Consider the following 26,976-nt stretch of genomic DNA (forward strand, 5'->3'; position numbering starts at 1 on the left):
AGGTAGACATGTATCAGAATTAAATTACATTAATTAAAACATCTATTTAAAGAAAAGTCCATACTAGTTTTTGGTAAGAATCTTATTAAAATACATACTTATTTGCTATTTTATTTTGGGGGTTGTAGAGGCCCTATTAGCATGATATTTTCATGAGAACTTCTAATTCAAATATTAAAATTCAGTAGGTGACAGAATCACTACATGAGTGCGGGCAATGATATCCTAAGCGTTACAAATGATGAGGATATAAGCCTTGTTCCAAACCAGGAGCCAAGTTTTGCATTTTTGCCATAATCCTGAGGGTGAAAATGAGGAAGAGGAAAAATTAACATCCCTGTGCTTGATTGTGACTAACTCCTTTTATCCTCCATTAACCCCAAGCAACAATCCAGTCAAATGGATCTTACTATCCCAAGATGGAAATGAGGCTTAAAAAAGTTAAGTAAATGCTATGCAATAGCATTTATTTTCCTTTTTTAACACAAATGCCATCACTAGCGATATTAGCAATAGCTTTGAGAGATTCTAGGAATATTTGCCAACCCTAATTGCCCTCAGGAAGGACTTGATTTATGACATCTATTAATGAAAGAAGGAATTAATTTGTTTGTTCATGTATTAAACTTCTTTCCAAATATAATTTGAGATAGCATGTGGCTTATTTAAATATTATGGGTTTCTAAAATGTGAAAGGCATGAAACCAACTATGTGATGCCCTTTTACCTAACAAACTTGACATATATAAAACTCAACAAATATTAGCATGAGACAGTATTTCTAGAACAGCCATTCATTCAATTTACATAATGATACTATGAATGAGACATTGTTTTAGACAATGGGGATAGACAAAAAATCCTGTAGTGATGAAGCTTACATTACATTAGCTGATAGAAAAGTTATATAATTTTATACAATAACCAGGTGAGAATATTGCTATAGCAGAATAAATGTAAATTAAGATAGAAAAAATCAAATCTTAAAATTTTAATTGCCATCTTTTTTCTCAGTAAAATATACTTTTTGGTTTCTATTCTTATATTGAATATTAAATACAATATGTTTGACTTTATGATGGTGATAATATAATTAACAACTATACAAGATAATTGTAATCCTGTATGAAAGATATTTCAAACTTGCAAACACAGAGGATTTCAATGAAGATATAATGGACCAAGGTAATTATGTCCTTAACATTGGTGAATATATTGATTTAGACATTTTTCTTAAAAACATAATTATCAAGAAATTTCTTACTCAGACTCACATAATTTTCTTCATAATAATGGCAATCACATTGTGTTAGGGAATATGAAAACCTATTATTATCATTGAATACACATATTAAGAAATTTATTCTCAAGTACACAAAGATTTCTCTCCCTAGTGTAGTTTCCAAAATTATGCTTTCCCCAATGTCTTTGAAAGCAATTAATCTGATTTATTTTGTAACAGTGTAATTAACAAAATCTTCCAAATGTGATTTAGTATAAAACATTACTGCAAATTGACTTGTATTATTCTTCGCAGTCATAATGACTTAGTCATATTTAGTGGTCTAACTGAATGCTAATATTTCCTTCAAAGAGACTAGCAAAAACTCCATGCCAAACTCTGTCTAACCACTATGAAGACATTGTGCTTTTCTTTCTTTTTTTCCCTTTCCCACTTTTAATATCTAAGGTGACTAATATGTTTTGACAACTTAGTGGGCCAACACTCTTTTGTCAGAATCCTAACACAGATATGGTATTAACATAGCTATTAAAGATTCTAAGAAATATTTACTGCATGGTTAATTATCACTAAGTCTTTTGTGAAATATGTTTTTTAAAGGTAAACAAATACCCTAAAGATACCAAATAACATATTCCTTATAAAATTTTTTCACCTAGACAAGTTTGTTAAATTTTGTATAAAGATGCCATTGGGCACCCATTCAACTTTCTTCTTAGAAATCAACTGACATAACCAATGTAACTTCAAAATAGAGTTGAACATTTGCCAGAGCTAGTAATTTGTGATTCTGTCCCCTCTGCCATAAAACCTTCCCATTTTTCTCAGAACAAAAGCAAAAATTCTTAACGCAGTCCTCATGGCTTATAAGACCCTACTGGATCCCACTCAGGTTTAGCTCTCAAGCCTCATTCTGAAAAGTGGCCTCCTTTTGTTTCTGAAACTTCTTCTTCTTCCTCCTATTTTAGGGCCTACTTCTGTCATGTCACTTTACTTTGGAAACAACCTGCTTCCTTTAGACCTCAGCTTAAAGTCACTCCTTCTAGAACATATCTTCACTCTCCAGACCTGAACTTAGGATCCCTCTCATCTGTTTCACAATATCCTAAGCATGTCTTAGAGTTTTATTATTTACTTCTTTTGTTAATTTTATTAATTTCCATCTCTTTAACTAAGTTTGAAATTGTGAGCCTAGAAAATATGACAATTTTAATGCTTTATAATTAACACAGCATCTATTACATAACAGGTCCTCCTTAAATAATATTGGACTCACTCACATGTAATAAATGTTAAGGGATTTTTTTTTTAAGGAGGTACAGAGGATTGAACCCAGGACCTCATATGTGTGAAACAGGTTCTCAACTACTGAGCTATATCCATTCCCAATGTTGAGGGATTTTTCATTTTTGTTGGTTGGGTTTCAGGGGTAGAGGTTTAAGTAAATATAATCCCTAGATTATGGTACATTATCATGAGTGGAATTGCAAGGCATGCTTATTTACTTATTTCTTTATCTCCTTTTATCTTCACACTTGACTATCACCTCCCTTCCTCACCAAAGGATATCATTTTGATGCACGGACTTTACTGTTGTGGTACAATGATTTTATTGTTCAGAAAATATTCACTCTTTCCTTCTCCATTTCCTACCCCGTTGATTTTAGGCTTGTTCATGTGACTTGCTTTGACCAATGGAATGTGAGTGTCTGTGACACCACTAGAGGCTTTATATGTGATTGTATAGTTAATCAAGCCCTGTTGAGAATCTGTTCTTCATGGTATGAAAAGCAGACCTGTCATGGGTCCCTGAAGAAGGAAATATGGAGTATTAGGCCCCAATATAACAGCTAATTTCCTTGACCCACTGGAATACTCCTGAAACCTTTGTGATTCTTTGACAATGTGATAGCTAGAGTTGGGGTGGGGAGAGGAGCAGGTAAAGGTCTTTATCTTACAGAGGTGGTAGAAGAGCTAGGTATGAAGCTAGACAAATTGCAGCATGTAATACTGTTGTAGAATTTGAGAGAGGTTCAATTATTTGTGTATAGAAAGGCCAGGACTCAGGAATGATTTTGAGAAGGAAAAATGGTTTATTGATGGCCGTCTGGACTCAGGAGCTTTCTGTTGTAAACAGGAGCCCAGAACAAAGATTTTTGAGTCCCTTTTATACAGAGAGGAAAGGCCAAATTGTTCTTTTGTTTCAGTTCTCAATAGCCTTGAATTAGCATATATATTCCACATCCTAGGTAAACTTTTAGCATGGACTTCATATATTCTAGATAAGCTTTTAGCACATTTTGTTTGCATTTCCCCTGAATATTTAAAGTTTATAGAGTTTGCATTGATAAACTGTTTCCTGGGACTGGAGTCGTTGCCATGGTCACCAAGGGCAGGACTGCAGCCTCTCATCATCCCACACCCACAAGTCAGGACAGACAGCTTTGGTTAAGGTTATCTCCAAAGAGACAAAGAGCCTCCCACCCATACCCCACATCAATACCAGTGGTAGTCTACTCAGACAGAAACCTGAATACCAAACACTCAGTCTGGTACTTGTCCTGAGACGAGACCAAGCTAAGAAAACTTTGTCATGATGGTACTTTTCAGAGTCCCAAGTCCTTTCTCACCCCTAATACCTGCTATCCTAACCCCTCAGTTGCTGGATTTCTGACCTTTATAGGCTTTCCTGGAATTCAGAGGAAAAGGACAAAGAGATGGAAACAATTAAAAACAAAGGAAAAATGTAAGAAAATTTAGAGACTCAAAGCATGAAAAAGACCAGAATAAATAGATGAGAATAAACATAAAACGAGTTATAGGTATTATTTATTGAGCATTTACTCTGTTAGGTAGTGCCTACTCCACATAATATCATTTAATTTTTGCAACAGATTGCTCAAGGGCACAAGACTAGTCAGTGGGAGCTCTGAATTGAAACCAATCAGATTTACTCCAGAGCCCACACTCTGGGAGCTAAACCTCAAACTTTCTTGAACAGAGGATGCGTTATTTGTTTACTTATTGAAAGAGGTCATCATTTACCAGACACAATTAATAAAGAGAAAAGAACATCTAAACATATATAAGTGAAAATATTTAATTTTAAGAATAAAGAATCCTATAAGCAGAAAAATAAAAAGTGCCTGAAAAGTGGGAATAGTGAATTTGACCTCATCGCTCTTCAGTTTTAAATATCAGGAAATAGTGGAAGACTTGAACAGTCTGTCAAGTTTTAATTTATATATATAAGCAAAAGAAAGTTTCATAAATTAAACATTCAATAACAATTATCAAAAAACTAAAGACAAATGAGTAGACAAAGAGATGCCACAAAATGAGGAACTTAAAAATGCATGGGTCAAAATATGAGAGGAAGAGCATAGATCATATATAGCCTTAAATGTAGAAATGTGTAAGTAATTGTAAATTTGTCTACCAAATATAATTAAGATGCCGTAAATATTTTTATAGTGGATGGATATAATTACTTAAAGAGAATATAATAAAATATATTGATAGCATCAAAAATAAAACAAAAAAAGAACTCTTTATAAAAGTCATACCCCAAAGTAATTCAGAAACATTAAAAAATAGAAGGATGAGCAGGAGGTCGATTTATCATAAAATTGACAATGAGTTTCCAATCAACAAACTATGACCCTTTATTTAGGTTTTATTCTCTTTGCCCTGTCTGCAAAATCTTTCACCACTTATTTCCTTCTTTTCATTGACAGTTGTTTTTTTTAACCTGCACTATATCACTAGAACATTTCTCTCCCATCCTATTGACCTTGTTTTCTCTATTGACCTTTTTTATTTGGCTCTTTCCACTCTCAGCTTCTGGCCTAACTCCCCAAAAGGGTATAACCTAAAGATTTATTTCTAAGGTTTTGCTCTTATCTAATTATATTTTCTCTCTTGGAGAATATATTCACTCTCAAAGTTTCAACTTCTATGTCCATATCTCCTTCCTGAGCTCTTAGTCCCATATTTTCTGCCTGCTCCATTCCTGACCCTTTAAATGCAACTAATCATCTTGGCATTCCAATTTTAAAGCTGCTTTGGTAACCCAATATCTGCCTCAGATCTTTCTTGTAGATTTCATTTGTGCAAAGGAGATCTTGGTGCCCATCTTTCAACAGCCTCCAGTCTCCTGTTAACCCTAGGTATCATGCATTCCTTGGTCTGATGAATCTATTGTTGTGGAATTTAAGAGAAGTTCAATTATTTGAGAATAGAGAGGCCAGGACTCAGGAATGATTTTGAGAAGGAAAAATGGTTTATTGACGGCCGGCCGGACTCGGGAGCTTTCTGTTTGAATCCCGAGCCCCGAACAAGATTTTCAAACGTCTTTTATACAGAGAGGAAAGGCCAAAGGTCCCTTTGTTTCAGTTCTCAATAGGCTTCAATTAGCATATATCTCTTCCACATCTTAGGTAAGCTTTTAGCAAGGACTCCAGACATTTTAGATAAGCCTTGGTTTTTGCATTTCCCCTAAATACTTAAAGTTTATAGCCCTTGCTTTGTTAAACATTTCCTGGGACTGGAGCCTGCTGGTCCCTAAGAGCAGGACTGCAGCCTCTTACCGTTTCACACCCACAAGTCAAACAACTTAGTTATTTCTGAAGAGACACAAGTCAAACAGCTTAGTTATTTCTGAAGAGACAAAGAGCCTTCCACCCATAGCCCACATCACTATAATTAGGGCAAGATATAAGCCTTCAATCAGTGTTGGCACCATGGTTCCTTGATGAATCTGGTGAGTCTTATTCCTTTACTAGGTAGTCACCTGACTTATTCTCTCAGCTTTCATGTCAGGCGTAGGGTAAACAGAGAAATTTCTATCACTCTGTAGCTAGTTGCACTTAGATGTAATTTCAAAGTTAGTTTTTTTCCTAAATTGAGCTCATCATTTTCTCTTAAAAATAGCTCTATCTTCTATCCATATTATTTCTATCACCTAATATCATAAACATCTTTGTCACTCCAGCTAGAAACTCCAAATTCACTTTTGATTCTGCCTTTATTCTGCCTCTAATCTCCAACTTTTTACCTAATCGCTATCAGATCTTCCATTTGAAAGACTATTTTCTCCATTTCCATGCCCAAATTGTTCACTTCATTCTTAGATAATTGTAGTAGCTGCTAACTTGTCACCTAGCTTTCATTAATTATCTCATCCAATGAAGAGTGCATATCACAGGAAATTGTGATAATACATAGCTTTAATTTTGTTATTGCCATGTTCATAAGTTTTCAGTAACCATCCATCTTCTATATATTATATGTGATCTCAGACTCTTCAGTATCATATCTATGACAATTTTTGTCTACAAATGAGTCTCTAAAGACAACCCTAACAAATTCTTTTAAATAGATAACTGTTGGGAGCGATAAAAAGAATGTATGTCGAACTCAGCAAGAATCAGTAGCACGGCTGCCAGAGAAGAGCCAACCATCTCAACTAAGCAAACTATAATTAGCCCCTCACAATATGTCAGGTCCCACAACATGGCAGAATCCAAATCTGCCTTGTCACTTCCTCATTCTTCTTCCCCTTCAGGTCTTTGTTCTCTGTCTTCCCGCCACTGCCCAGGCTGACAAGGCAGTGCGCAGGTGCTAGGCAGGTAAACTGAAACCCACTCTACATATCAGTAGTGACCACAACCAATCCCTAACTTTCACCTCCACCCATTACCCCTCCTTTTCCCAAGAGTATATATCCTTTGTTCCCCTCAATAAAATTTGCAGCTTGATCCTCACCCTGTCTCGCTGTCATTCCTCGCGTCTCCTGTCTCATCATTCTCCTCCACGCAAGCCACGAGCCCCAGTTCGCAGCCCCGCTGGCCGGGGCATTCACAGATAACATTTATTGAACTAGACGTGTTACACAAATTCATGAACATATGATGAATATTTTTGGATACGTGCCCTTTGACCAATTTCTCCTACCCTCAATTACACAAATCCCCCACATTATTAAAAGCTGAATTCCTGCCCAGAATGGATTCTGACCAGACCAAGACAATTCATCTCTCCATTTTCTGAGTAACTACAGCGTTTCTTGGTATTTTTTCATACACACAATCATGGCCTTATCTGTCTTTATCTTGTTATATCCTTATTTGTAAGGATATATTTTAATTTTTAAAATATAATAAGCATTTATGAGGTGTCTATTTTGTGCTAGAAATAGGTTTTATTGTATGTGTACTGCCCAAGTGCTACCAACATTCAAAAATATGGAAAAATTGTGACGTGAATTAAGATAAGACCAAGACTTACCAGTGACCTGGCTTAGAAAGTGTTAAGGCTGAGAATTCAGGCCATGAGGAGCCAGAATTCCCTTATTGAGTATCTCCATTCCTGTATCCTTTGCAAGAACTTCAGAGCAATCACTGCCAGGAGGGAGGCCTATGGGTGAGTCCTAGGGGGAGCCTGTTGGGTTTCACTCAATTCCCTTGGTAACCTATCTTATATAACACGTGTATAGGGACCCTGGGCCAATGAGGTTTATTCATACCAAAAGAATAAAGGCAATCATTAATGCATCACTGGGTGACACTTTATAAAGGCAAAAAAAAAAAATCTTTATAGACATTTCCATTTTTAGCAAAAGAAAAATTCCCCCTTTATCCTTGGTGAACACTGCAGTTTCTAAATTAGAAGAGCAACATTTACATCTGAAACAGGTAACACTAATATTGATCTTAAGTAAGTTAACAATATAATTGTTCTTGAAGGGAATCTATAAATGACAAAAAGGAAAGAATATGGCATAGAATCTTAAAACCCTTAGATAAGACTTTTCTAGAAGTTAATCATATATAAACTTTGCTCATAAAGCCTTCCCTTTTGTACCCATTTACACTTTCAAATCTAATTATAGTCCATTTTCATTTTAAAGATCAAGCCCCAACTGTTTCACAGTGCTCTTTCTTTCTAATTAAGTATTTGACACCAAAGGGATTCAAGCAAGGGCTAGATCATCATAGTTTTCACAAACTGGCATACATGGTAAAAATAGAACCTGATTATTTCCCTAAGAACTTTGATTTGAAGGAGAAAAAAAAAACAAACATTGAGCTATGGACATTCCACCCACATGCTCCAGGGTCAACAATCATGCTTAGGGCTGCTGACCTTTAGATCTGGAGTTTCCGCTACATTGCTAGCAATAACCAAAATCAACATAGCATTACAAAGAAGACAGTTTGTGGTGAGGGATGAAAAACTGAACTGTACAGTTATCAATGAAAACTGATGCAGAAATAGTCATATTATCTAGAGATAAAAATACAATCTTATAACACTTCTGGCCCTGAATAGTTTTATCTATTGTATCCAAAACAAGCAAACAACAAATTGTGGATGAAGATTGTGGTGTTCATTCTTCTGTTACACCCTTGCTAAGATTGTAAGAGAACAACTATTTGGAGGGTTAAGCATCTTGAGAAGATGACCACAATTATTTGGCATCACTTGGTGACAACATGGTATTTTAATAAAACACAAGGTATACGCTATAAAAAAAGGAAAATAATAACCATCTTTTTCACTCTCTAGAGATAAACAAAAGCGTCCTTCAGTGATTGAGAGGAGCATTAAAGCCACCTATGAATCACTTTACAAATAATGCCTCAGGTAGTTTGTCTGAACTCTGAAAGGCTAATATAACTTTCAAATTCCAATAGAGGGAAAGATTATACACCACATTTACAATTACTTGTCTCTTAATAATTATATTTTTTTAAAAAGTAGAACGGAAATTCTCGCAATATTTGGGAAATGATTTTCAAGTCAATTACCAGAAGACCTTTCAAGACCATCTTTTATGAAGCATATGTATTTCATAAATCAATGTCAAAGCCAACAAAAATAAGTCTTAACTGCCTATATAATTCTTGCAATACTTTTTAAAGGTATATATTTTAATTGATAAAGAAAAGTATTCAATAAATAAATGGTAGCTAACATATATTAAGGGCTTATTTTTTGCTAGTCACTTTGTCAAATACTTTAACTTTCCAATTTAATTCTTCTTAAGAGACCAATGAGGTAAGTACAACTACCATTCCTATCTCTAAGAAGACTGAGGCACAGAGAAGGAAGAGAAAGCAAAATTTCTACCAATATACTCTACTGAAGAAACACATGTAAGAATAAATATAAACTGTCTTTTCTTGTTCAATGGGCAAGGTACATTTCCAAGTTAGGCCTGACAGTGATACTCATGAGACGTCAATATACATTTGATTATCCTTTTTTTTGGGGGGGGGGAGGCAAAGGCTATTTATTGATATAGGTTGCTTTAGTTTTTGTGTTTTGAGGTAGAAGTAGGGAAAATTTTTATTACTATTTTCAACAATACTGAGAATTCTGCACATTATATAATTTAAAAATTTTTAACAGATAAAATCTAGAGATAACATAAATGCCTTTAAAGATTAATTTTTTCTTTTTTAAAAAATTTATTTATTTTAAAATTATTGTCTTATTTTTTTAAAGGTAAGTGGATAAGGCAAAAGGTTACATTAAAAAACATAAGCGATTCCCATATACCCCACTCCCCAACCCACCCGCTCCTCCCACATCAATATCCCCTTTCATCAGTAAGGCACTATGATGGTTAAGTTATTGTGTCAACTCAGCCACATAATTGTGCCCAGTTGTTTGGTCAAGGAAGCACTGGGCTAATTGTAATACAAAGGCATTTATGGACTTTAATCACCATTGACTTTACTGCAGTGGTAAGTCATAGATAACTGGTTATAATTACATCAATCAGGGAGATTGCCATCAGCAATGAGTGATCCTAAACCCAATTAGTTGAATGTTTTAAAATGGGAAGGGATTCCAGCATTGAGAGAGTATTTCCCAGCTTGTCTTTGGATAGCCAACATCTCCTAGAACTCATCAAGAACTTTTATTGGACTTTCATTGCAGTCCCTGGTTGCAGCCTGCCTGTGGAACCTGGACTTGTGCATTCCCAGGGCTGCATGAGAGACTCTTATAGAATTGCATACTATTGACAAATATCTCTTGTTGATTCTGTTTCCCTAGAGAGCCCTGACTAACACAGCTTGTTACTGAGAATGACTCTTGAGGAGTCTTAAACATGGGGTGTCTGAGGTGGTTCTGGGAGTTTTGCAATTGTCTCTCTACCCTTATTGGACTCAAGGGTACTGACGACTCCATTTCCAATAATGAAGAGGCTGCTAACAGTTCATGGTACAAGTTGGCAATTGAGATACTCAAAATAGCACTACTAGATTCCCCTACTTCCATGCTTAAAAGAAGCAAGGATCTGGGTGAGAGTGTTTTCAACATCTTAACAGAGTTTTCCGGAGTCAAATGGTATAATGATGTTGGCAGGTTCCTCCTAGATACTCTGGATACTATTACAAAAAAGAGATGAGTTAAAGGCTTCAAATTTGAAACATAAACACCAAATGGATGATGCAAATGTTTCTAAGTGTGCTCTGAAAGAATATCTTGTCTTCTGTAGCCACAGGCTCAAAGCATCTGAGAACCAAACTCAGACTCTAATTTTATGAGTAGTGGAATTACAAAGGAAACTAAAATTTCAACTTACAGGGTTTTTGCAGTTAAAGTAAAGGCATTGATTGGAAAAGTAGAATTCAGAAAATGGGGATGGAGACAAACGAGATGATGATGATATTGATGGAGACATTGGAACCCTGAATTCTACTGAGACTTTACCAGATAAACTTGCTATGACCTGCCCTGTCCAGATCACACCTTGTCAACCTCGTATCATCCAGCCTCCAGCCTGCCCCAGGGAGTCTGAAATACTTCCAGCCCTGAAGTGGGTATCAGCCAAACTGATGTGTGCCCCACCCAGCCTCTGGCCTGCCCCAGGGAATCTGGGCCTTCTCCCAGTCCTGCTGCACATACCAGCCAAACCCCAGCATGCAATGCTAAGCCTCCAGTCTGACCTGAGGAATCTACCTTCCAACCCCTGCCTGAAGAGATCAATCCTGTCTCAGTAGAAGAAAATGCAAGGGAATGCCCTGACTTCAGTAGCTTGAAAGATATTTCTAATCCTTCTCCTTCACCCTCACCAACTCTCTTGCCTTCAAGACCTATTATTAGACTTAAATCACAGCAATCCCTCAAAGGTGAAATACAAAGTATGACTCATGAGGAAGTAAGGTATACTCAGAAAGAACTGCATGAGTTTTCCAGCTTATATAGACAGAAATCAGGGGAATATGTGTGGGAATGGATACTGAGGGTATGGGATAATGATGGAGGAAGATAAAGTTGGATCAGGCTGAATTTATTGATATGGGCCCACTAAGCAGAAATTCTGGATTCAGTGCTGTAGCTCGAGGGGTTAGAAAGGGCTCTAACAGTTCGGTTGGTGGCTGATTGAAACGTGGGCCAAAAGATGGCCATGCATGTATGAGGTTGAGATGCCCAATTTGCCCTGGTATACAGTAGAAAAGGAAATTCAAAGGCTTAGGAAGATTAGAATATTAGGATAGATTTACCATCTGAGAGCTGCCCACCCACCCCAGGAATGTCCAGAGGACACACTTTTAACCAGGACAGTGAGGAATAAATTTGTAAGACTAACTCCATTTTCCCTGAAGAACTCTGTGGTTGCTCTTCTCTGCAGTCCAGGTATTACTGTAGGGAGGGCTGTGATGGAATTAGAATCCTTCAACATTATGGGGATGATTGGATGTTGGTCTTGTAAAAGTCAGGTATCTGCAGTTACTCACTAAAGTCAAGGTGGGTATGGCTACTGCAATGAAAGTCAGATTCATAAAAGCACTCAAAATAGTCTGAGTTGTGTAGAATTATGGCGTTGGCTAAGACATCATGGGGTACCTAGCAGTGAAATAGATGGGTAGTCTACTAAATTTCTTCTGGATCTGTATAAACAGAAGAGTTCCAGATCGAGTGAATGAAACCCTAATGCAAATTACAGATGCAGAGTATTACATCCCCCTAATCAATTCCCAGGTTTGAGACAGATTACAGACCCAGAGCCCCTTGAATGTGGAGGAGGCCAGATCTCCTTGGGGAAGGATCCCCTTAAACTGCCCAAAATTTATACTGTTAATCTTCCTCCCACCTTTCCCCAAGGAGATCTATGGCCTTTTACCAGAGTAACTGTTCATTGGGGAAAAGGAAATGACCAGACACTTTGGGAATTATTATATATTGGCTCAGAAGTGTCATTAATTCCAGGAGACCCAAAATGTCACAGTGGTCTACCAGTCAGAGTAGGGGCTTATGGAAGTGAGGTGATTAATGGAGTTTTAGCTCAGGTCCATCTTACAGTTGGTACAGTGGGTCCCCAGACTAATTCTGGGGTTATTTCCTCAGTTCCAGAATGTGTAATTAGAATAGACATATCAGTAAATGGCAGAATCCCCTTATTGGATGCCTGAGTGAGGATCCCTGAGTGAGGGCTATTATGGTTGGAAAGGCCAAGTGGAAGCCACTAGAATAATCCTACCTAGGAAAATAGTAAACCAAAAGCAATACTGGATTCCTGGAGGGATTGCAGATATGAGTGTCACCATCAAGGATTTGAAGAATGCAGGGGTGGTGATTCCCACCATATCCCCATTCAAGCATCCTATTTGGCCTGTACAGAAAACAGATGAATCTTGGAGAATGACAGTATATTATCGTAAACTTAACCAGTGGCAACTCTAATTGCAGCTGCTATTTCAGATGTGGTATCATTGCTTGAGCAAATCAACACATACCCTGGTATCTGGCATGCAGCTGTTGATTTTGCAAATGCTTTTTTCTCAAATGCTATTAGTAAGGACCACCAAAAACAGTTTGCTTTCAGCTGGCAAGGACAGCAGTATACCTTCATTGTCCTGCCTTGGTGGTATATCAGCTGTGCAGCCCTATGTCATAATATTGTCCACAGGGATCTTGATTGTCTCTCCCTCTCACAAGACAACACAGTGGTCCATTATATTAATGATATCATGTTGATAAGTGCGGGAAAAAGAGTTTAAATTGTATTTGAAATTTGTATGACTTGTTCCTTATTGTAGATGTTGCAGTTGTTCCCTATTACTGTAGATGATGTTGCATTTCTGACAGCAAACAGCTGCTTGGCAGTTTCCAATAAATATGAGGTGAAAACTAGGGTCTAGGCTCTCAGTTCCAGAAGATATGAGTACCCTGGTCCCATCTTTATTTCCTCTCTTGTGTCTTTCTCTCTGTCCTTTATTTCTTTAAGTTCTGCATTGCCTTCCCTTAGAGCCAACCTATCACTGAGCTGATCTCAGCAGATAGGACCTAGTAAGCAAGAAGACTCTAGACTTACACATGGGAGGTCTGTGGTTCAAACCCCGGGCCTCCTTGACCCATGTGGCGCTGGCCCATGTGCAGTGCTGATGCACGCAAGGAGTGCCCTGCCACGCAGGGATGTCCCCCGCATAGGGGAACCCCACACGCAAGGAGTGCGCCCCGTAAGAAGAGCCGCCCAGTGCAAAAGAAAGTGCAGCCCGCCCAGGAATGCTGCCGCACACAGGGAGAGTTGACACAACAAGATGATGCAACAAAAAGAAACACAGATTCCCGTGCCGCTGATGACAACAGAAGCAGACAAAGAAGATGCAGCAAATAGACACAGAGAACAGACAACTGGGGTGGAGGGGGGGGGGGGGAAGGGGAGAGAAATAAATATATTAATAAATCTTTAAAAAAGAGACTCTAGACTTATTAATAAGGCATTTGCATGAAGGAGGATGGGAGATAAATAAAATTAAAATACAAGATCCTTCCACCTCAGTGAAATTCCTAGGTGTCCAGTGATATGGGGCATACTGAGATATCCCTTTTAAAGTGAAGGATAAGCTGCTGCATCTGGCTCATCCTATGACCAAAAAAGAGGCACAATGCTTAGTTGGTCTCTTTAGATTTTGGAGACAACACATTCCTCATTTGGGTGTGCTACTCCAGCCCATTTACCAAGTGACCAGAAAAGCTGCTAGTTTGATTGGGGACTGGAACAAGAAGAGGCTCTGTGTCAGGTCCAGGCTGCTGTGCAAGCTGCACTACCACTTGGGCCATATGATCCAGCAGATCCAATGGTGCTGAAAATTTCACTGTCAAATAGAGATGCTGTCTGGAGCCTTTGGCAGGCCCCTATAGAAGAATCACAATGCAGACTCTTAGAATTTTGGAGCAAAGCCCTGCCATCCTCTGCAGATAACTACTACCCTTTTGAGAAACAGCTTTTGGCCTGTTCCTGGGCCTTCATAGAGACTGAATGCTTAACCATGGGCCATCAAGTTGCCATGAGACCTGAGTTGCCTATTATGAGCTGAGTATTATCTAACCCACCAAACCATCAAGTTGAGCATGCATGGTAGCACTCCATAATAAAGTGGAAATGGTGTATATGAGATAGGGCTTAAGCAGGTCCTGAAGGCACAAGTAAGTTACATGAGGAAGGCCCAAATGCTCATGGTCACCACCCTTGCCATATTACCTTCTCTTTCCCAGCCCATAGTTTGGCCTCTTGGGGAGTCCCTTACAATCAGTTGACGGAGGAAGAGAAAACTTGGTCCTGGTTTACAGATGGTTCTGAACAATATGAAGGCACCACCTGAAAGTGGAAAGCTACAGTACTACAGTCCCTTTCAGGGACATCTGTGAAGGACTGTGTTGAGGGCAAATCCTCCCAGTGGGCAGAACTTCGAGTGGTGCACCTGGTTTTTCATTTTGTTTGGACGAAGACATGGCCAGAGGTGCCTTTGTACACTGTTTTGTGGGCTGTTGCCAATGTTTGGCTGGATGGTCAGGGACTTGGAAGGAACATGATTCGAAAATTGAGGACAAAGAGATCTGGAAAAAAGGTATGTGGATTGACTTTTTTGAGTGGACAAAAAACATGAACATTTTTGTGTCCCATGTGAATGCTCAGAAGAGGGTAATTTCAGCAGAGGAAGATTTTAGTAATCAAGTGGATACAATGACCCTCTCTGTTGCTAATGCTCAGCCTCTTTCCCCAGCCACTCCTGTCATTATCCAGTGGCATCATGAACAAACTGGCCCTGGAGGTAGGAATGGAGGTTATGGATGGGCTCAGCAACATGGACTTTCCCTTACCAAGACGAACTTGACAAGAGTAACTGCTTAGTGTCCAATCTGCCAGCTGCAGAGACCCACACTCAGCCCCTGATATGGCACCATTCCTCGAGGTGACTAGCTTGCTATCTGGTGGCAGGTTGAATATATTGGACCACTTCTACCATGGAAGGGGCAGAAATTTGCTTTAACTGGAATAGACATATACTCTGTGTATGGGTTTACATTTCCTGTACACAATGCTTCTTCCAAAACTACCATCTGTGGACTTACTGAATATCGTATCTACTGCCATGGCATTCCACACAGCATTGCTTCAGATCCAAGAACCCATTTCACAGCAAATGATGTGCAGGAATGGGCACATGCCCATGGAATTCACTGGTCTTACCATGTTCCCCATCACCCTGAAGCAGCTGGATTGATAGAATGGTGGAATGGCCTTTTAAAGACTCATTTATGGTGCCAACTAGGTGGCAATACCTTGCAGCCCTGAGGCAATTGTTCTCCAGGAGGCTGTATATGCTCTAAATCAGTGTCCACTCTATGGTGCTGTTTCTCCCATAACTAGGATCCATTGATCCAGGAATCAAGGGGTGGAAATGGAAGTGGCACCACTCACAATTATCCCTAATGACCCACGAGGAAAATTTTTGCTTCCTGTCCCTGCAACCTCAAACTCTGCTTGTCTACAGGTTTAGTCCCAAAAGGTGGAGTGCTGTCACCAGGGACACAACAATGATTCCATTGAACTGGAAGTTAAAACTGCCACTGGGCCACTTTGGGCTCCTCTTACCTCTGAATTAACAGTAAAAGAAGGGAATTACTGTACTGGCTGGGGTGATTGATCCTGACAATCAAGGGGAAATAGGACTGCATCAATATAATGGGGGTAAAAAAGAGATGTCTGGAATACAGGAGATCCTCTAGGGCATCTCCTAGTACTACCTTGTCCTATGATTAAAGTCAATGGAAAATTGCAACAACCCAATCAAAGCAGGACTGTCAATGGCCCAGAATCTTCAGGAATGAAAATTTGGGTCTCCCCACCAAGCAAAGAGCACAGCCAGCTGAAGTGCTTGCTGAAGGTAATGGAAACATGGAATGGGTAGTGGAAGAAGGTAGTGATAAAAATGAACATCGACCATGTGACCAGTTACAGAAATGAGGTCTATAATGGTCATGAATCTTCCTTCCTTGTTTCATTATGATTATGATCATATATGCACACAAAACAAATTTCTCTGTATTCGTCCCCAAAGTTTCCCCTTATCATGCAAAAAGTTGCATCCATTTCAGTCATAATATTTGAGGATGTCAAGTTTGAGAGTGAATATTACCCAAGAACTTGCACCCTATTCTGTATGGATTAATGTATTTCTGGTTGTACACAGGAAAGTTGAACACTATTAGGTGGAAATATATATAGATATATATGCATGTCTGTTATTGTTTTTACTTAGAGATTAAGTATGGTTTAAGGTAATGTGTATGGTTGCTGAGTTGATGAGGTGGACTGTGCTGCTTAGGCTATTGTGTCAACTCAGCCAGGTAATTGTGCCCAGTTGTTTGGTCAAGCAAGCACTGGGCTAACTGTAATAAAAGGCATTTATGGACTTTAGTCACCATTGACTTTACTGCAGTGGTAAGTCATAGATAGCTGGCTATAGTTACATCAATCAAGGAGATTGCCATCAGCAATGAGTGACCCTAAACCCAATTCAATACCAGTATTAACCAAAACTTTCAAAATTAACTATGGTAATGTTTACCTAGATCTATAGCACAGACTACTAAATTGTCTTTCTTTTCTTACAGAATTTGTGGGTTTACAGAAAAAAATTTGCATAGGTTTACAGAAAACGCATGCATAAAATAACAGAGTTCCCAGACACTACCCTATTAACACTTTGCACATCAGTATGATGCATTTGCTTGCAATTGATGAAAGAACATTTTTATAAATTACTATTACCTAAAATCCATGATTTAGTCTAGGGTTCACTGTTTTTGTTGCATAATTCAATGGATAGCTTTTTAAATTATTGTTTTAGTCCCATTTATAAACCTAAAATTTCCCCTTTTAACCACATCCAATTATATATTTTACTGATGCTAATTATGTGCACCATGTTGTACTACCATTACCACCAACCATTACCAATATAATTTCATCATCCCAAATAAAAACTGTGTACAAATTAAGCATTAACTCCCCTTCCCTACCCCAACCCAAGCCACTGGTAACCTATATTCTAGAATTTGACTCAATGAATTTGCTTATTCTAATTACTTCATATCAGCAAGATCATACAATATTTGTTCTTTTGTGTCTGGCTTATTTCATTCAACCTGAGGTCTTCAAGGTTCATCCATGATGTCACATGTATGAGAACTTCATTGCTCTTTATGACTGAATAATATTCCATTGAGTGTATATACCACCTATTTTTTATCCATTTATTGGTTGATGAACACTTGGGTTCCTTCCATATTTTGGCAATTGTGAAAAATGCTATTATGACCATCAGTGTGCAGATATTAGTTTGTCTCTGCTTGAAATTCTTTTGGGTATGTAGGTATATACCTACAAGTGGGAATGCCATGTCATTTGGTAATTCTATACTTAACTCTCTGAGGAACGATCAAATTATCTTCTAGAGCAGCTGCACCTTTTTACATATCCATCAAAAATGAATGAGTTCTCCTATTTCTCCAAATCCTCCTCAACTCTTGCAAATTTCAGATTTTTTTGTTTGTTTTTAGTAGTAGGCATTCACTGTTCTTTTTTCTGCCAGCCCCAACCTGCTATTGAAAGCCTCCTGGGAATTTTTCATTTCAGTTATTTTGGCTTTAAAATCCCTTAGATTTTTTGGTTCCTTTTTAAATTTTTAATTTCTTTATTGATATTCTCATATTGCTCATTCATTGTTTTTCTGTTATCCTTTAGTTCTTTCTCTGTATTTTTCTTCATCTTCTTGAGTTTATTGAAGATCTTCTAGGTATGTCCACAGTCTGGTGTTCATTGATATTTTCGGGATTTTTATCCTCTTCCTTTGATGGGCCATCTCTCACTGTTTCTTTGTCTTGTAGTCTTTTGCTGCACAATGTACATTTTAATATTTTAAAACATTAATTCTAGGGTTTAGTCCCTGAGTTGTCTATTTCTTGAGTTGTACCAGCTATGATATGACAGATTTTCTTGAGTGCCACCATCTAACAAAACCAAAAATATCAATGTAAAAAACCATTCTCACAGTCTTTGCAAATTGGTTTTGCTTTGTCTGATGCTCTCCTTCAGATCTCAGCACTCCTATCAAGAAGATCAAGAGTTTTTATAGCTAAGTGATTTCAACTTGAGTTGGGAGGTCATTTTGGAAGTTATGCTTACAGAGGTCACAGCCAGACTTCACAAACTGTCACATCCAACAAAGCCTCAAAGGAAACTGCTCCTGAGGGCCCTAGGGATGTCCAGACACCATAGTCAAGCCACCACATGGGCTCATGAAGTCAAAACTCCCTCAGCAGGTCCTATCTGGGAATATATGAGAATCTATTTGCCTAATATAACATAATTATATTTATTTATAAATCCCCTAATTATGAAATCATGATACTTCTACTTATTTTATCTGAGCCTATAATTTTCAATTTACCTGTTAAGTAAATTTCTCAGAGACTTAAAGTCTTTGGATTTTTCATATACTGGTTGAGCCCTGAAATGCAACAGATGTACAGTCATCTCCTACTCTCTAGTTTCGGGCTTGTCCTGGACAAATAACAAAACTATGGTGAGGGACCAGTTCAACCCCAAAAACAAGGAGTATATTCAACTGCAAGCAAAATAATTCTTTCACTGCCCCACAATATCTAAGTCCTTCTCAGCCTAAAGACATCATCCCAATTCCTTCAGGACTGAGGATTAAACAAAGCAGTTTTATTGTTATTGTAGTTATTATCTTGTTTGTGTTAACTGAGTATCTTGTACCATTGATATTATTGCTATTTTAGCTATTATCTTGTGTTAACTGAGTATCTTCTAACATTGATATAAGAAATACATATTTCTAATTAAAAATAGATCAGCCCAAGGTGAATGCAAAGCATAGGGTCCTCCCTGTCCTTTTTGGGCCTATGTCTTCCTGGGCTTGCGCTTGCTAGGGGCTTTAGGAGTTCTCCTGCTGACAGCAATTTTAGTTTATCCTCTACTCCTTAAGAAATTGACCTTCTCCTTCCTGGTGTTTCAACACTAAACTTAAAGCAGTTAAGCCGATGTCCCTGGCCACTTTCCCTGTCTCAAGCTGCTTTTGCAGGGAGGTCAAATTCAGTGGGGAAGGTAGAGGTGGGGTGGGAAGAGAAGAGATTCCCAAAGGAAGCACACGCCTGCTCCAGAATACCCTGGAGAGGGGCGAAGGAGGGACCAGCAAGGAAGCCAATCTCTTTGAAGCTGAGTTTTCTTGATCTGCAACTTGCCCAGTAAATGCAGCCCTTTAACTACTTTCCATAGTTCTGAGGAAAGATACTGTCTTTAAATCTCCTCTGCTGCATTTGCCCGAGGTGGGTTGGAACATTTAACTGCCCTCAGAGCCAGCATTCTGAAGTAGCAATCAAAACAGCGATCAGCAATCAGACTGCACACACCTGGCTCTTGGGGAACTAGGATTTTATATCCCACCTGGCACGGGCAGGCTGCACCAGGGGCCTGGTTTGAGTACCTCACTGCTGCTTACCACAAGGCTGGGGAATGGATGCAAGGAGAGTGAAATTCCCTGGTATGTAGTGCAATTTACCAGCCTCTTCCTCCAGCTCTGCTCCGGATGCTGTACAAGTGTTCTATCAGACTCTGGAGTTTCAAAATAGTTGATTTCAACAGTTTCTCCAGTTTATTAGTTGTTCTGGTGGAGGGATTGATTCTTGAGCTTCCTACTACACCATCTTCCCACAATCCCCTCTCCTGAACTTTCTTTCTAAAGAACAGCAGCATTAATAAATTGCGTTTTTATTTCAGCTCTTAGCCAAACAAATACAAAATGTTTTCCAACTGTTAACATAGTTGGGCAATACATTTATCCCTGAACTTGGCTCACTTTCTTAAAATTAAATTGCACTGAGTTTTATTGAAAATTTTTCTGTGCTTTTTAGAATAAATTATGGTAAAATATAATGCTCAAAATATTTTACTTTGTTACCATCTGGTCTCAGACTACTTTGTTTTTAGAAGGAAATTTCATTATCTAAATGAAGAATTCAACATATCCAAATTTAAAATTGAGTTACACATTGTTATCAATTCAGCTATACTCAAAGAAAAAAATTGCTACAAAGGTGTTTTGTCGCCAAATAGCCAAGTCTTCTGAAGGTCTCTAGAGGGTAGGTTTGATGCTTAGATGAAGGACTTATTCCTGCAATACAGTGAAATCTCAAGGGACTTATCAGATCATAATTAGAGGAAAATTTTAAGTATATGAATATTTTTAATTCTACAACATAACAAGGACAAAAAAGTATTATCTTTCCTTGTCCTTGAGAATTACATTTCCATAATTCTCATGAGCATCATTTATATAGGTCCCAAATTTAAATTTTTAAGCAAATATAGTCAATTTTTTTCTTCCTCCTACTCAGACACAGAGAGAACATTGATTTATTTGTTTATTCATCATTAATAAGCCCTAATCATGATCTAGAGAATCTCCTATGTTCAGCATACAATGGTAGGGTATGGATAATCCACTGTGGTTATTGGAGGTTTGATTTAATGTATGGCACATGTAAGCACTCAGTCCATACCAAATGTCCCCAAGGGATTAGTCTTGTTTATAATCACCCAAAATATTTTTTCTATATATAGATACATGTATATATATGCAAATAAGAAAGTTGTTAATATGCTAATAGTAACCATGTTCTATTACTGCCTTAATTTAAACAAGAATCTTATAAATTCCTAAAATGCATTAAAAGTAATGATAAGAGGTTAAGTTTTCCTGGGTTCCCCATACTTTGCTCTCTTACGCTCTTATTTATCCTGATTGTTTCACACCCATGTGCTCATCACGGACACTGTTCTTTTGGGTATTTACCCTGCTCTCAAAGAGGACTCCAGCATCATGAATATAGCCTGCAGTTTCAAAAAGAAAAAAGCCTACACAGATGGAAATTATACTTGCAGTTTTGTTTTGTGAAAGTTTTGAGTGAGAAATCTCTGGTGTGCAGAAAGAAAAGGTTAGCATTTTTTAATATCCCAAATGATCAATCATTCACTACTCTCATCTCCTGTGAACTGCATAATGTCAATGCCGTCACAAAAGCAGAACAGAAAATAAAAGTCGTAACAGCTTTAATTCAGTGGGGAAAAAAAAAATCCCTGGAAGAATTTTCCTTCCTTTAGAGCACTTTAGTTTTGTACATCATGCATTTTATAATTCTTAATTTATGTTCAGCAATGATGCTTTCTCTGGCTTTCAGACCTTTCCCAGTTTCACCATCTGATACTTCAAAGGGTTTTGTTATTGCTATTTTTTTAGTGTAAGATAGGTGGCTTTCACTTCATTCCAAAGACTCATGATGCCTTGAAAAAAATGCACCCAGCCTCATAGAAATGAAAATAATTATTGCAAAATAATAATACCTAGTATCTACTGAGTGCTAATGAAGTTACAGAGGCTATGCTAAACAGAGTTGCCTCATTTAATTCTTACATATCTCTGAAGGCCAGTGTGAGGCTTGGAAGCATTAAGAAATTTACCCAGGACCCTAAGTAACTAAATTTAGAGACTTTGGCACATTTTGTCAATCCTGAAGAACATAGACATGACAACTAATTTATTAATTTATTCAATTATTCAATTATTCAGCAGATACTTCCTAACAGACTATAAGTCAAGGCATAGTACTAGACGTGGGAATAAAACCAGAATAAGTTTTGATTTCTGACCTCAAGGACCTTACAGTCTAGTCTCGAATACAGATCATTAAATAAACATGCAGTGTTCAGGAAGATATTTGCAGCCCCAAGTGGTGGAAGTGACACAGCAGCCCTGAGAATATGAAGTTGTAATTATTTTCTTATCAATGAAAGAATGTTTAAAGCAATTATTGAGTGTAAAACACTTGGCAAACTCATGCCAAAAATACTGTCTTTAGGTACCAAAGTAAAATTTTAAGAGTAAAAAATCATGTCAACAATTTTTAAAAGTATGCTATGTAGTATTTATCTTCTGAAATTTTTCAGGAATTGAGTTCTTATTTTGGAATGGTGTATGTATAGCCAAATTGTGACTATGTTAATTTAAGGGACCCAATTTGCAGCAATAATTCAAAATCACAATACTGAATAATAGTTTTACCAAAAGAATGTTAGTATTTTGAGAATGAAAACTGAGTCTGATCAAATGTGTACTTAGTAACTGATTAAATAAGCACACTCAAATAAGCATGCTCAGTATTCCAGGATTCTCGACATTCATCTCTTGGAAAGTCTGCATCAAACAATAAATGCCAAAAACTACTCTGGAAATGAAAAACTAAAACTTCTTTAAAAATGTGGAATACGAGCTTGGTAAATTTCTATAAAACAGTTTAAGGTGTGAAAATAGAGACATCTCTCTAGATAAGTGCCTTAAATAAGTAATTTAGCTTTGTTAAAGAACAGACAACAGTTCAAGACAGCTTCTCTCATATCAGTGAATGTGACCTGAATGTGAAGCCACGTACCAAGGTCACAGGTGCTAAGATGAAGTAAGAATTCTGCCATCCATACTAATGCTTTGTGCTTTTCCCACATAGATGCACTGAGGATCACTTATGTAGTCTTTAGTTATTGAAGTCACTAAACAACATTATCTTAAATTCTGTGAGATGAATTTCAGAAATCTGCATACTTAAAAATGCAGTTTGTTTATATTCATTTAGTATAGTTGTTAAAATTTCTATTTGAAGTTCTGTCTTTCCTGTGAGATTGTAAGTTTCTTGAGAGCAAAAATTGGTTAGCACAATGACCAGCGTTGAGTTTTTGCTCAAAGCATGTGTTGAATATAATTGAGAGTATATTTCCTGATTTCAAAGTATTTTGCATCTGTGACAGTTGACTTAAAAAGACAGACAAAACACCATTTCACATTCCCTATCTCTATTGGTATGTTTAAGATTATGAAATTTTGCCTATCACATTTCCCAAGATGCAATAAATCAGTTTCAAAGACATTTTTAACACACTCAAGAAAAGGAGCTTCTGAGTTAAAAGCCGCCGCTTTCATGGTAGCATCATTATTTTTCAAGACCTTATAGTCACAACAGACTTTATATGGTTTGTCACAATTGAAGCCAAAGAATGTTATTACTGCCTGTCACCTTTTACAGCATTACAGAAATACTTTTTATATTAGGATTAGAAAACAGAACTTCTAAATTATTAATAAGATTCAGATGTTTTCCTATTTTCTCACTTTTCTAAATTGGTTCATTTTATTACTTTTACATATACTTCTCTAGAATCTATCAGTGGCTGACTCACTCAAAGTATAAATTTATATTTCTACCATTTGGGTCTTATGAGAATAAAGAATATTTATAAAGTACTCAAACTATAGAAAGCAATTTTATTTATGCACTACTGTTTCTGTACACTATTTTTGATATTTTAAGAAAACATCATTAGGAAGTTTATGTCACTTTTGCTACAATATTGTTTTTATTAAAATCTGTCTTGAAAGTTAATGTGGGATATCCCCCAAAAGGCACAATTACATACAATAAAAAAGTCTATTAAATATATTCTAAAACAATATTAATATTTAGCTAAACAAAGTAAGCATATTTGACATAAGTATTTTATGTTGAATTTAGAATTTGTTAACAATAGAGACATGTGACTAAAACTGAAAATACGTAAGTAAATATCCTATCCAAGATTAAATTAAACTGACACCATTCTAAGTAAAGAAACCAAATGAGAATGATTACAAATGAAGATGACTCTTCACATATATTTATCGTTAATACTAGACAAATTGGTAAAGAACAACTTTTGAAATCTAGTAAAACAGAAAGCATATCACTAATTGCCTAGATTCGATAATCATCATTTGCTAAATCTCTTTATAAATTTTTATTATTTTTATCTTTTATTTTATTAGCAGGTGCTGAGGATTGAATCTGGGACCTTGTACATGGGAAGCAGGCACTCAAAGCTGAGCTCCACTGGCTCCCTTATCATTTGAAATGTGACCTGGTGCTGAAATAGGCAAGCGAGTAGAGTGAAACGCACATGAACCACCTTTGTTGTCTTGGGAATTGATTCATTTATGAGTGCTAAAAATTTTCCTCACTACAGTGCATAGTATTAATCAACATCTTCTACTTACAGGAGGGTCTGCGTCTTCAGCATAAACGGTTGTGATAAGTGTACCCTTGACTGCATCTGGAGCCACCATCCCTTTGTAGATGCGTTTACTAAACACTGGAGGATAATCATTCATATCCTGTAGAACACAATTAAGAGTTTAGTTTTTCAGCTGAAACTAGGTTAGAGACAGTTATGAAACCACTCCCTCTATTCATATCTGACATTCAGTTTGCCACTGTCAGCCTCCCATCTCTCAGTTCCATTATTCTCACTTCAGCCTGGCACCCCAGAGGAAATTGCCCGAGTTCTCATACAGTATTAATGTGTGATAACAATTGGAGGCCATTCCATTCTAGTAAACCTCTGTCACCAACTAAAATACACTTTTTAGAGACTGAAATAATGCTTATGATGAATGCTTTCTCTAAGATACTTCTAACAGCATGATTTAAAGTTTTCAAATTTGAAAAATCCTATGAACAAATTCCTCTAAGAGATGCCATTCTCTGACAGCAGTGTAGGAAATAGTATTTTCTGTCGGTGATGCTTTTCTAAAAGCTCTTTATGTTTGTATTGAAACGGATTATTTTATGTACTTAGCATAATGCCATGATTAGAACATCTCAAATGGAAACTGTGAAGTATCTTTTGATGCCATTTTACAAGCGTAAAATGATAAAAGGATGTTTTTCACTGCGGTATACCACAAAAACAACACATAGGATTATAGATACTTAAACATAGTTTCAAGGTAGTTTATATGCAGCAACTTATTTTATTTTCACAATTTGGTGCTAAAAGTGCATTGTTATTCACATAGTATTAGTCATTAAACAAATATGTATCAAGAACCTACCATTTTTATGACCCATTGCTAGGCACTGGGAATACTGTGGTTACTCAAGAAGATGTCCTTGCTTTCATGCACTTAACTGCCATTTGACAGATAAAGACTCTTGTCCACTGATAAGCTAGTGACTTTGTCTAAATTAATCTACTTATTATTAAGCAGAATCAAATAATAAACCAGGTGAGAGGAAGACCTTTTAATTTTTCTGAAACATTTTATCTTTTAGGGAGAATTACATATATAATTTTTTCTTAATAAATAGTTTTTATTAGCATGACTGCTATTTTAAAAATTTACAGTGTACTATTTTTAATAATGGTTACATCCTGCAGTGTTTGGGTATTTTAGGTCAAACACATTTGGGCACAAAGCAAAATTTGTTAATTATTTATTACTCCTTTCTAGGTCATCTTTTCCCTTGCTATTGAAAACAAAACAAAAAATATTCTTCTCCATAGTATTTGCTATTTATTCCAATACAACAATTTTTCTGTACAATGTAAATTGGAAATACACTAATACAAACTGATTGCAGCTGCTGCTTTTACAAAGAGGTCAGGATAATTAATTCTCTATTACACTCAAACAGAGCTTGCTTTTATGTTCACAATAACTTGACTTCAGTAGTTGTGAATATGCATAAACTGCAGACTCTAATAAGAAATAGGAGATCTTGAAGTGCAAGCAAAACTGAAAAATGAATCATTTCCACTGTTTTGACATAGCATTCACCATCTCTTCTATGATAAAGAATACTTCCTTTATAAAACCTTTAAAATTTGAAAAAGTAAATGAACAGTGTAGGAAGCACTGATTCTTTAAAATGAGGACAGTATAGGGTATTGATCTTGAGGTTCAAAGCAGGGGGTAAATATACAAAAGATTGGCATGCACGTTTTCTTTCACTCTTTTTGAGTGCTAATTAATTTAACGATAGAATCTTATGAGTAAAGGATTAAAATCATATGGCACCTATACATTGTAACTTCTGAAGGTTAGAAAATGTGGAGCATAGAATTGCAACTTTTCCTTATATGAGTTCCCAAAGTCATATAAGTCTAGTATGTTCACATAGCAATTTTTTTTCTTTTGTCTTTTTGTCTCCTAGGGCAAATTTAAAACCTTTATGCTACAAGGCACCGTTTGGAAAATTTGACCCTTTTCACAAAAATGATCTGTGCTTTTCAAACTATAATAATACAATGTTAACACTGATGATCAAAATAGCCTTTCTTTTTCTTTGATGGGAAGATATTCACGAGATTCATTTTCTAACTGAGTGCACATTGGACATTTTTGTAATCCACCCTTACAAACTGATTAGTAGACAAACTAAGACTCTAAATAACTGAAGACCATTAAAAGATTGGTATTGTCCCCTCACGCTTTTTTTTTTTGGTAAATGAAAGAATATGAAGAATAAATCAAAGCAGTTAT

At 36.8% G+C, this 26,976-nt stretch overlaps 1 protein-coding gene across 1 annotated transcript in view; it reads right to left on the reverse strand.

The window, feature by feature from the left end:
• Window positions 1-26,976, reverse strand: part of LOC101441123 (protocadherin-15) — a 1,917,137-nt gene that overhangs the window by 203,011 nt on the left and 1,687,150 nt on the right. Inside the window, exon 23 of the mRNA XM_058298874.2 lies at window positions 24,709-24,825. Within this exon, the coding sequence (XP_058154857.1) occupies window positions 24,709-24,825 (117 nt within the window). The remainder of the gene's footprint in view (window positions 1-24,708; window positions 24,826-26,976) is intronic.

Source organism: Dasypus novemcinctus, chromosome 6 (assembly GCF_030445035.2).
Source record: "Dasypus novemcinctus isolate mDasNov1 chromosome 6, mDasNov1.1.hap2, whole genome shotgun sequence".
In the NCBI taxonomy this organism is placed as follows: Eukaryota; Metazoa; Chordata; class Mammalia; order Cingulata; family Dasypodidae; genus Dasypus; species Dasypus novemcinctus.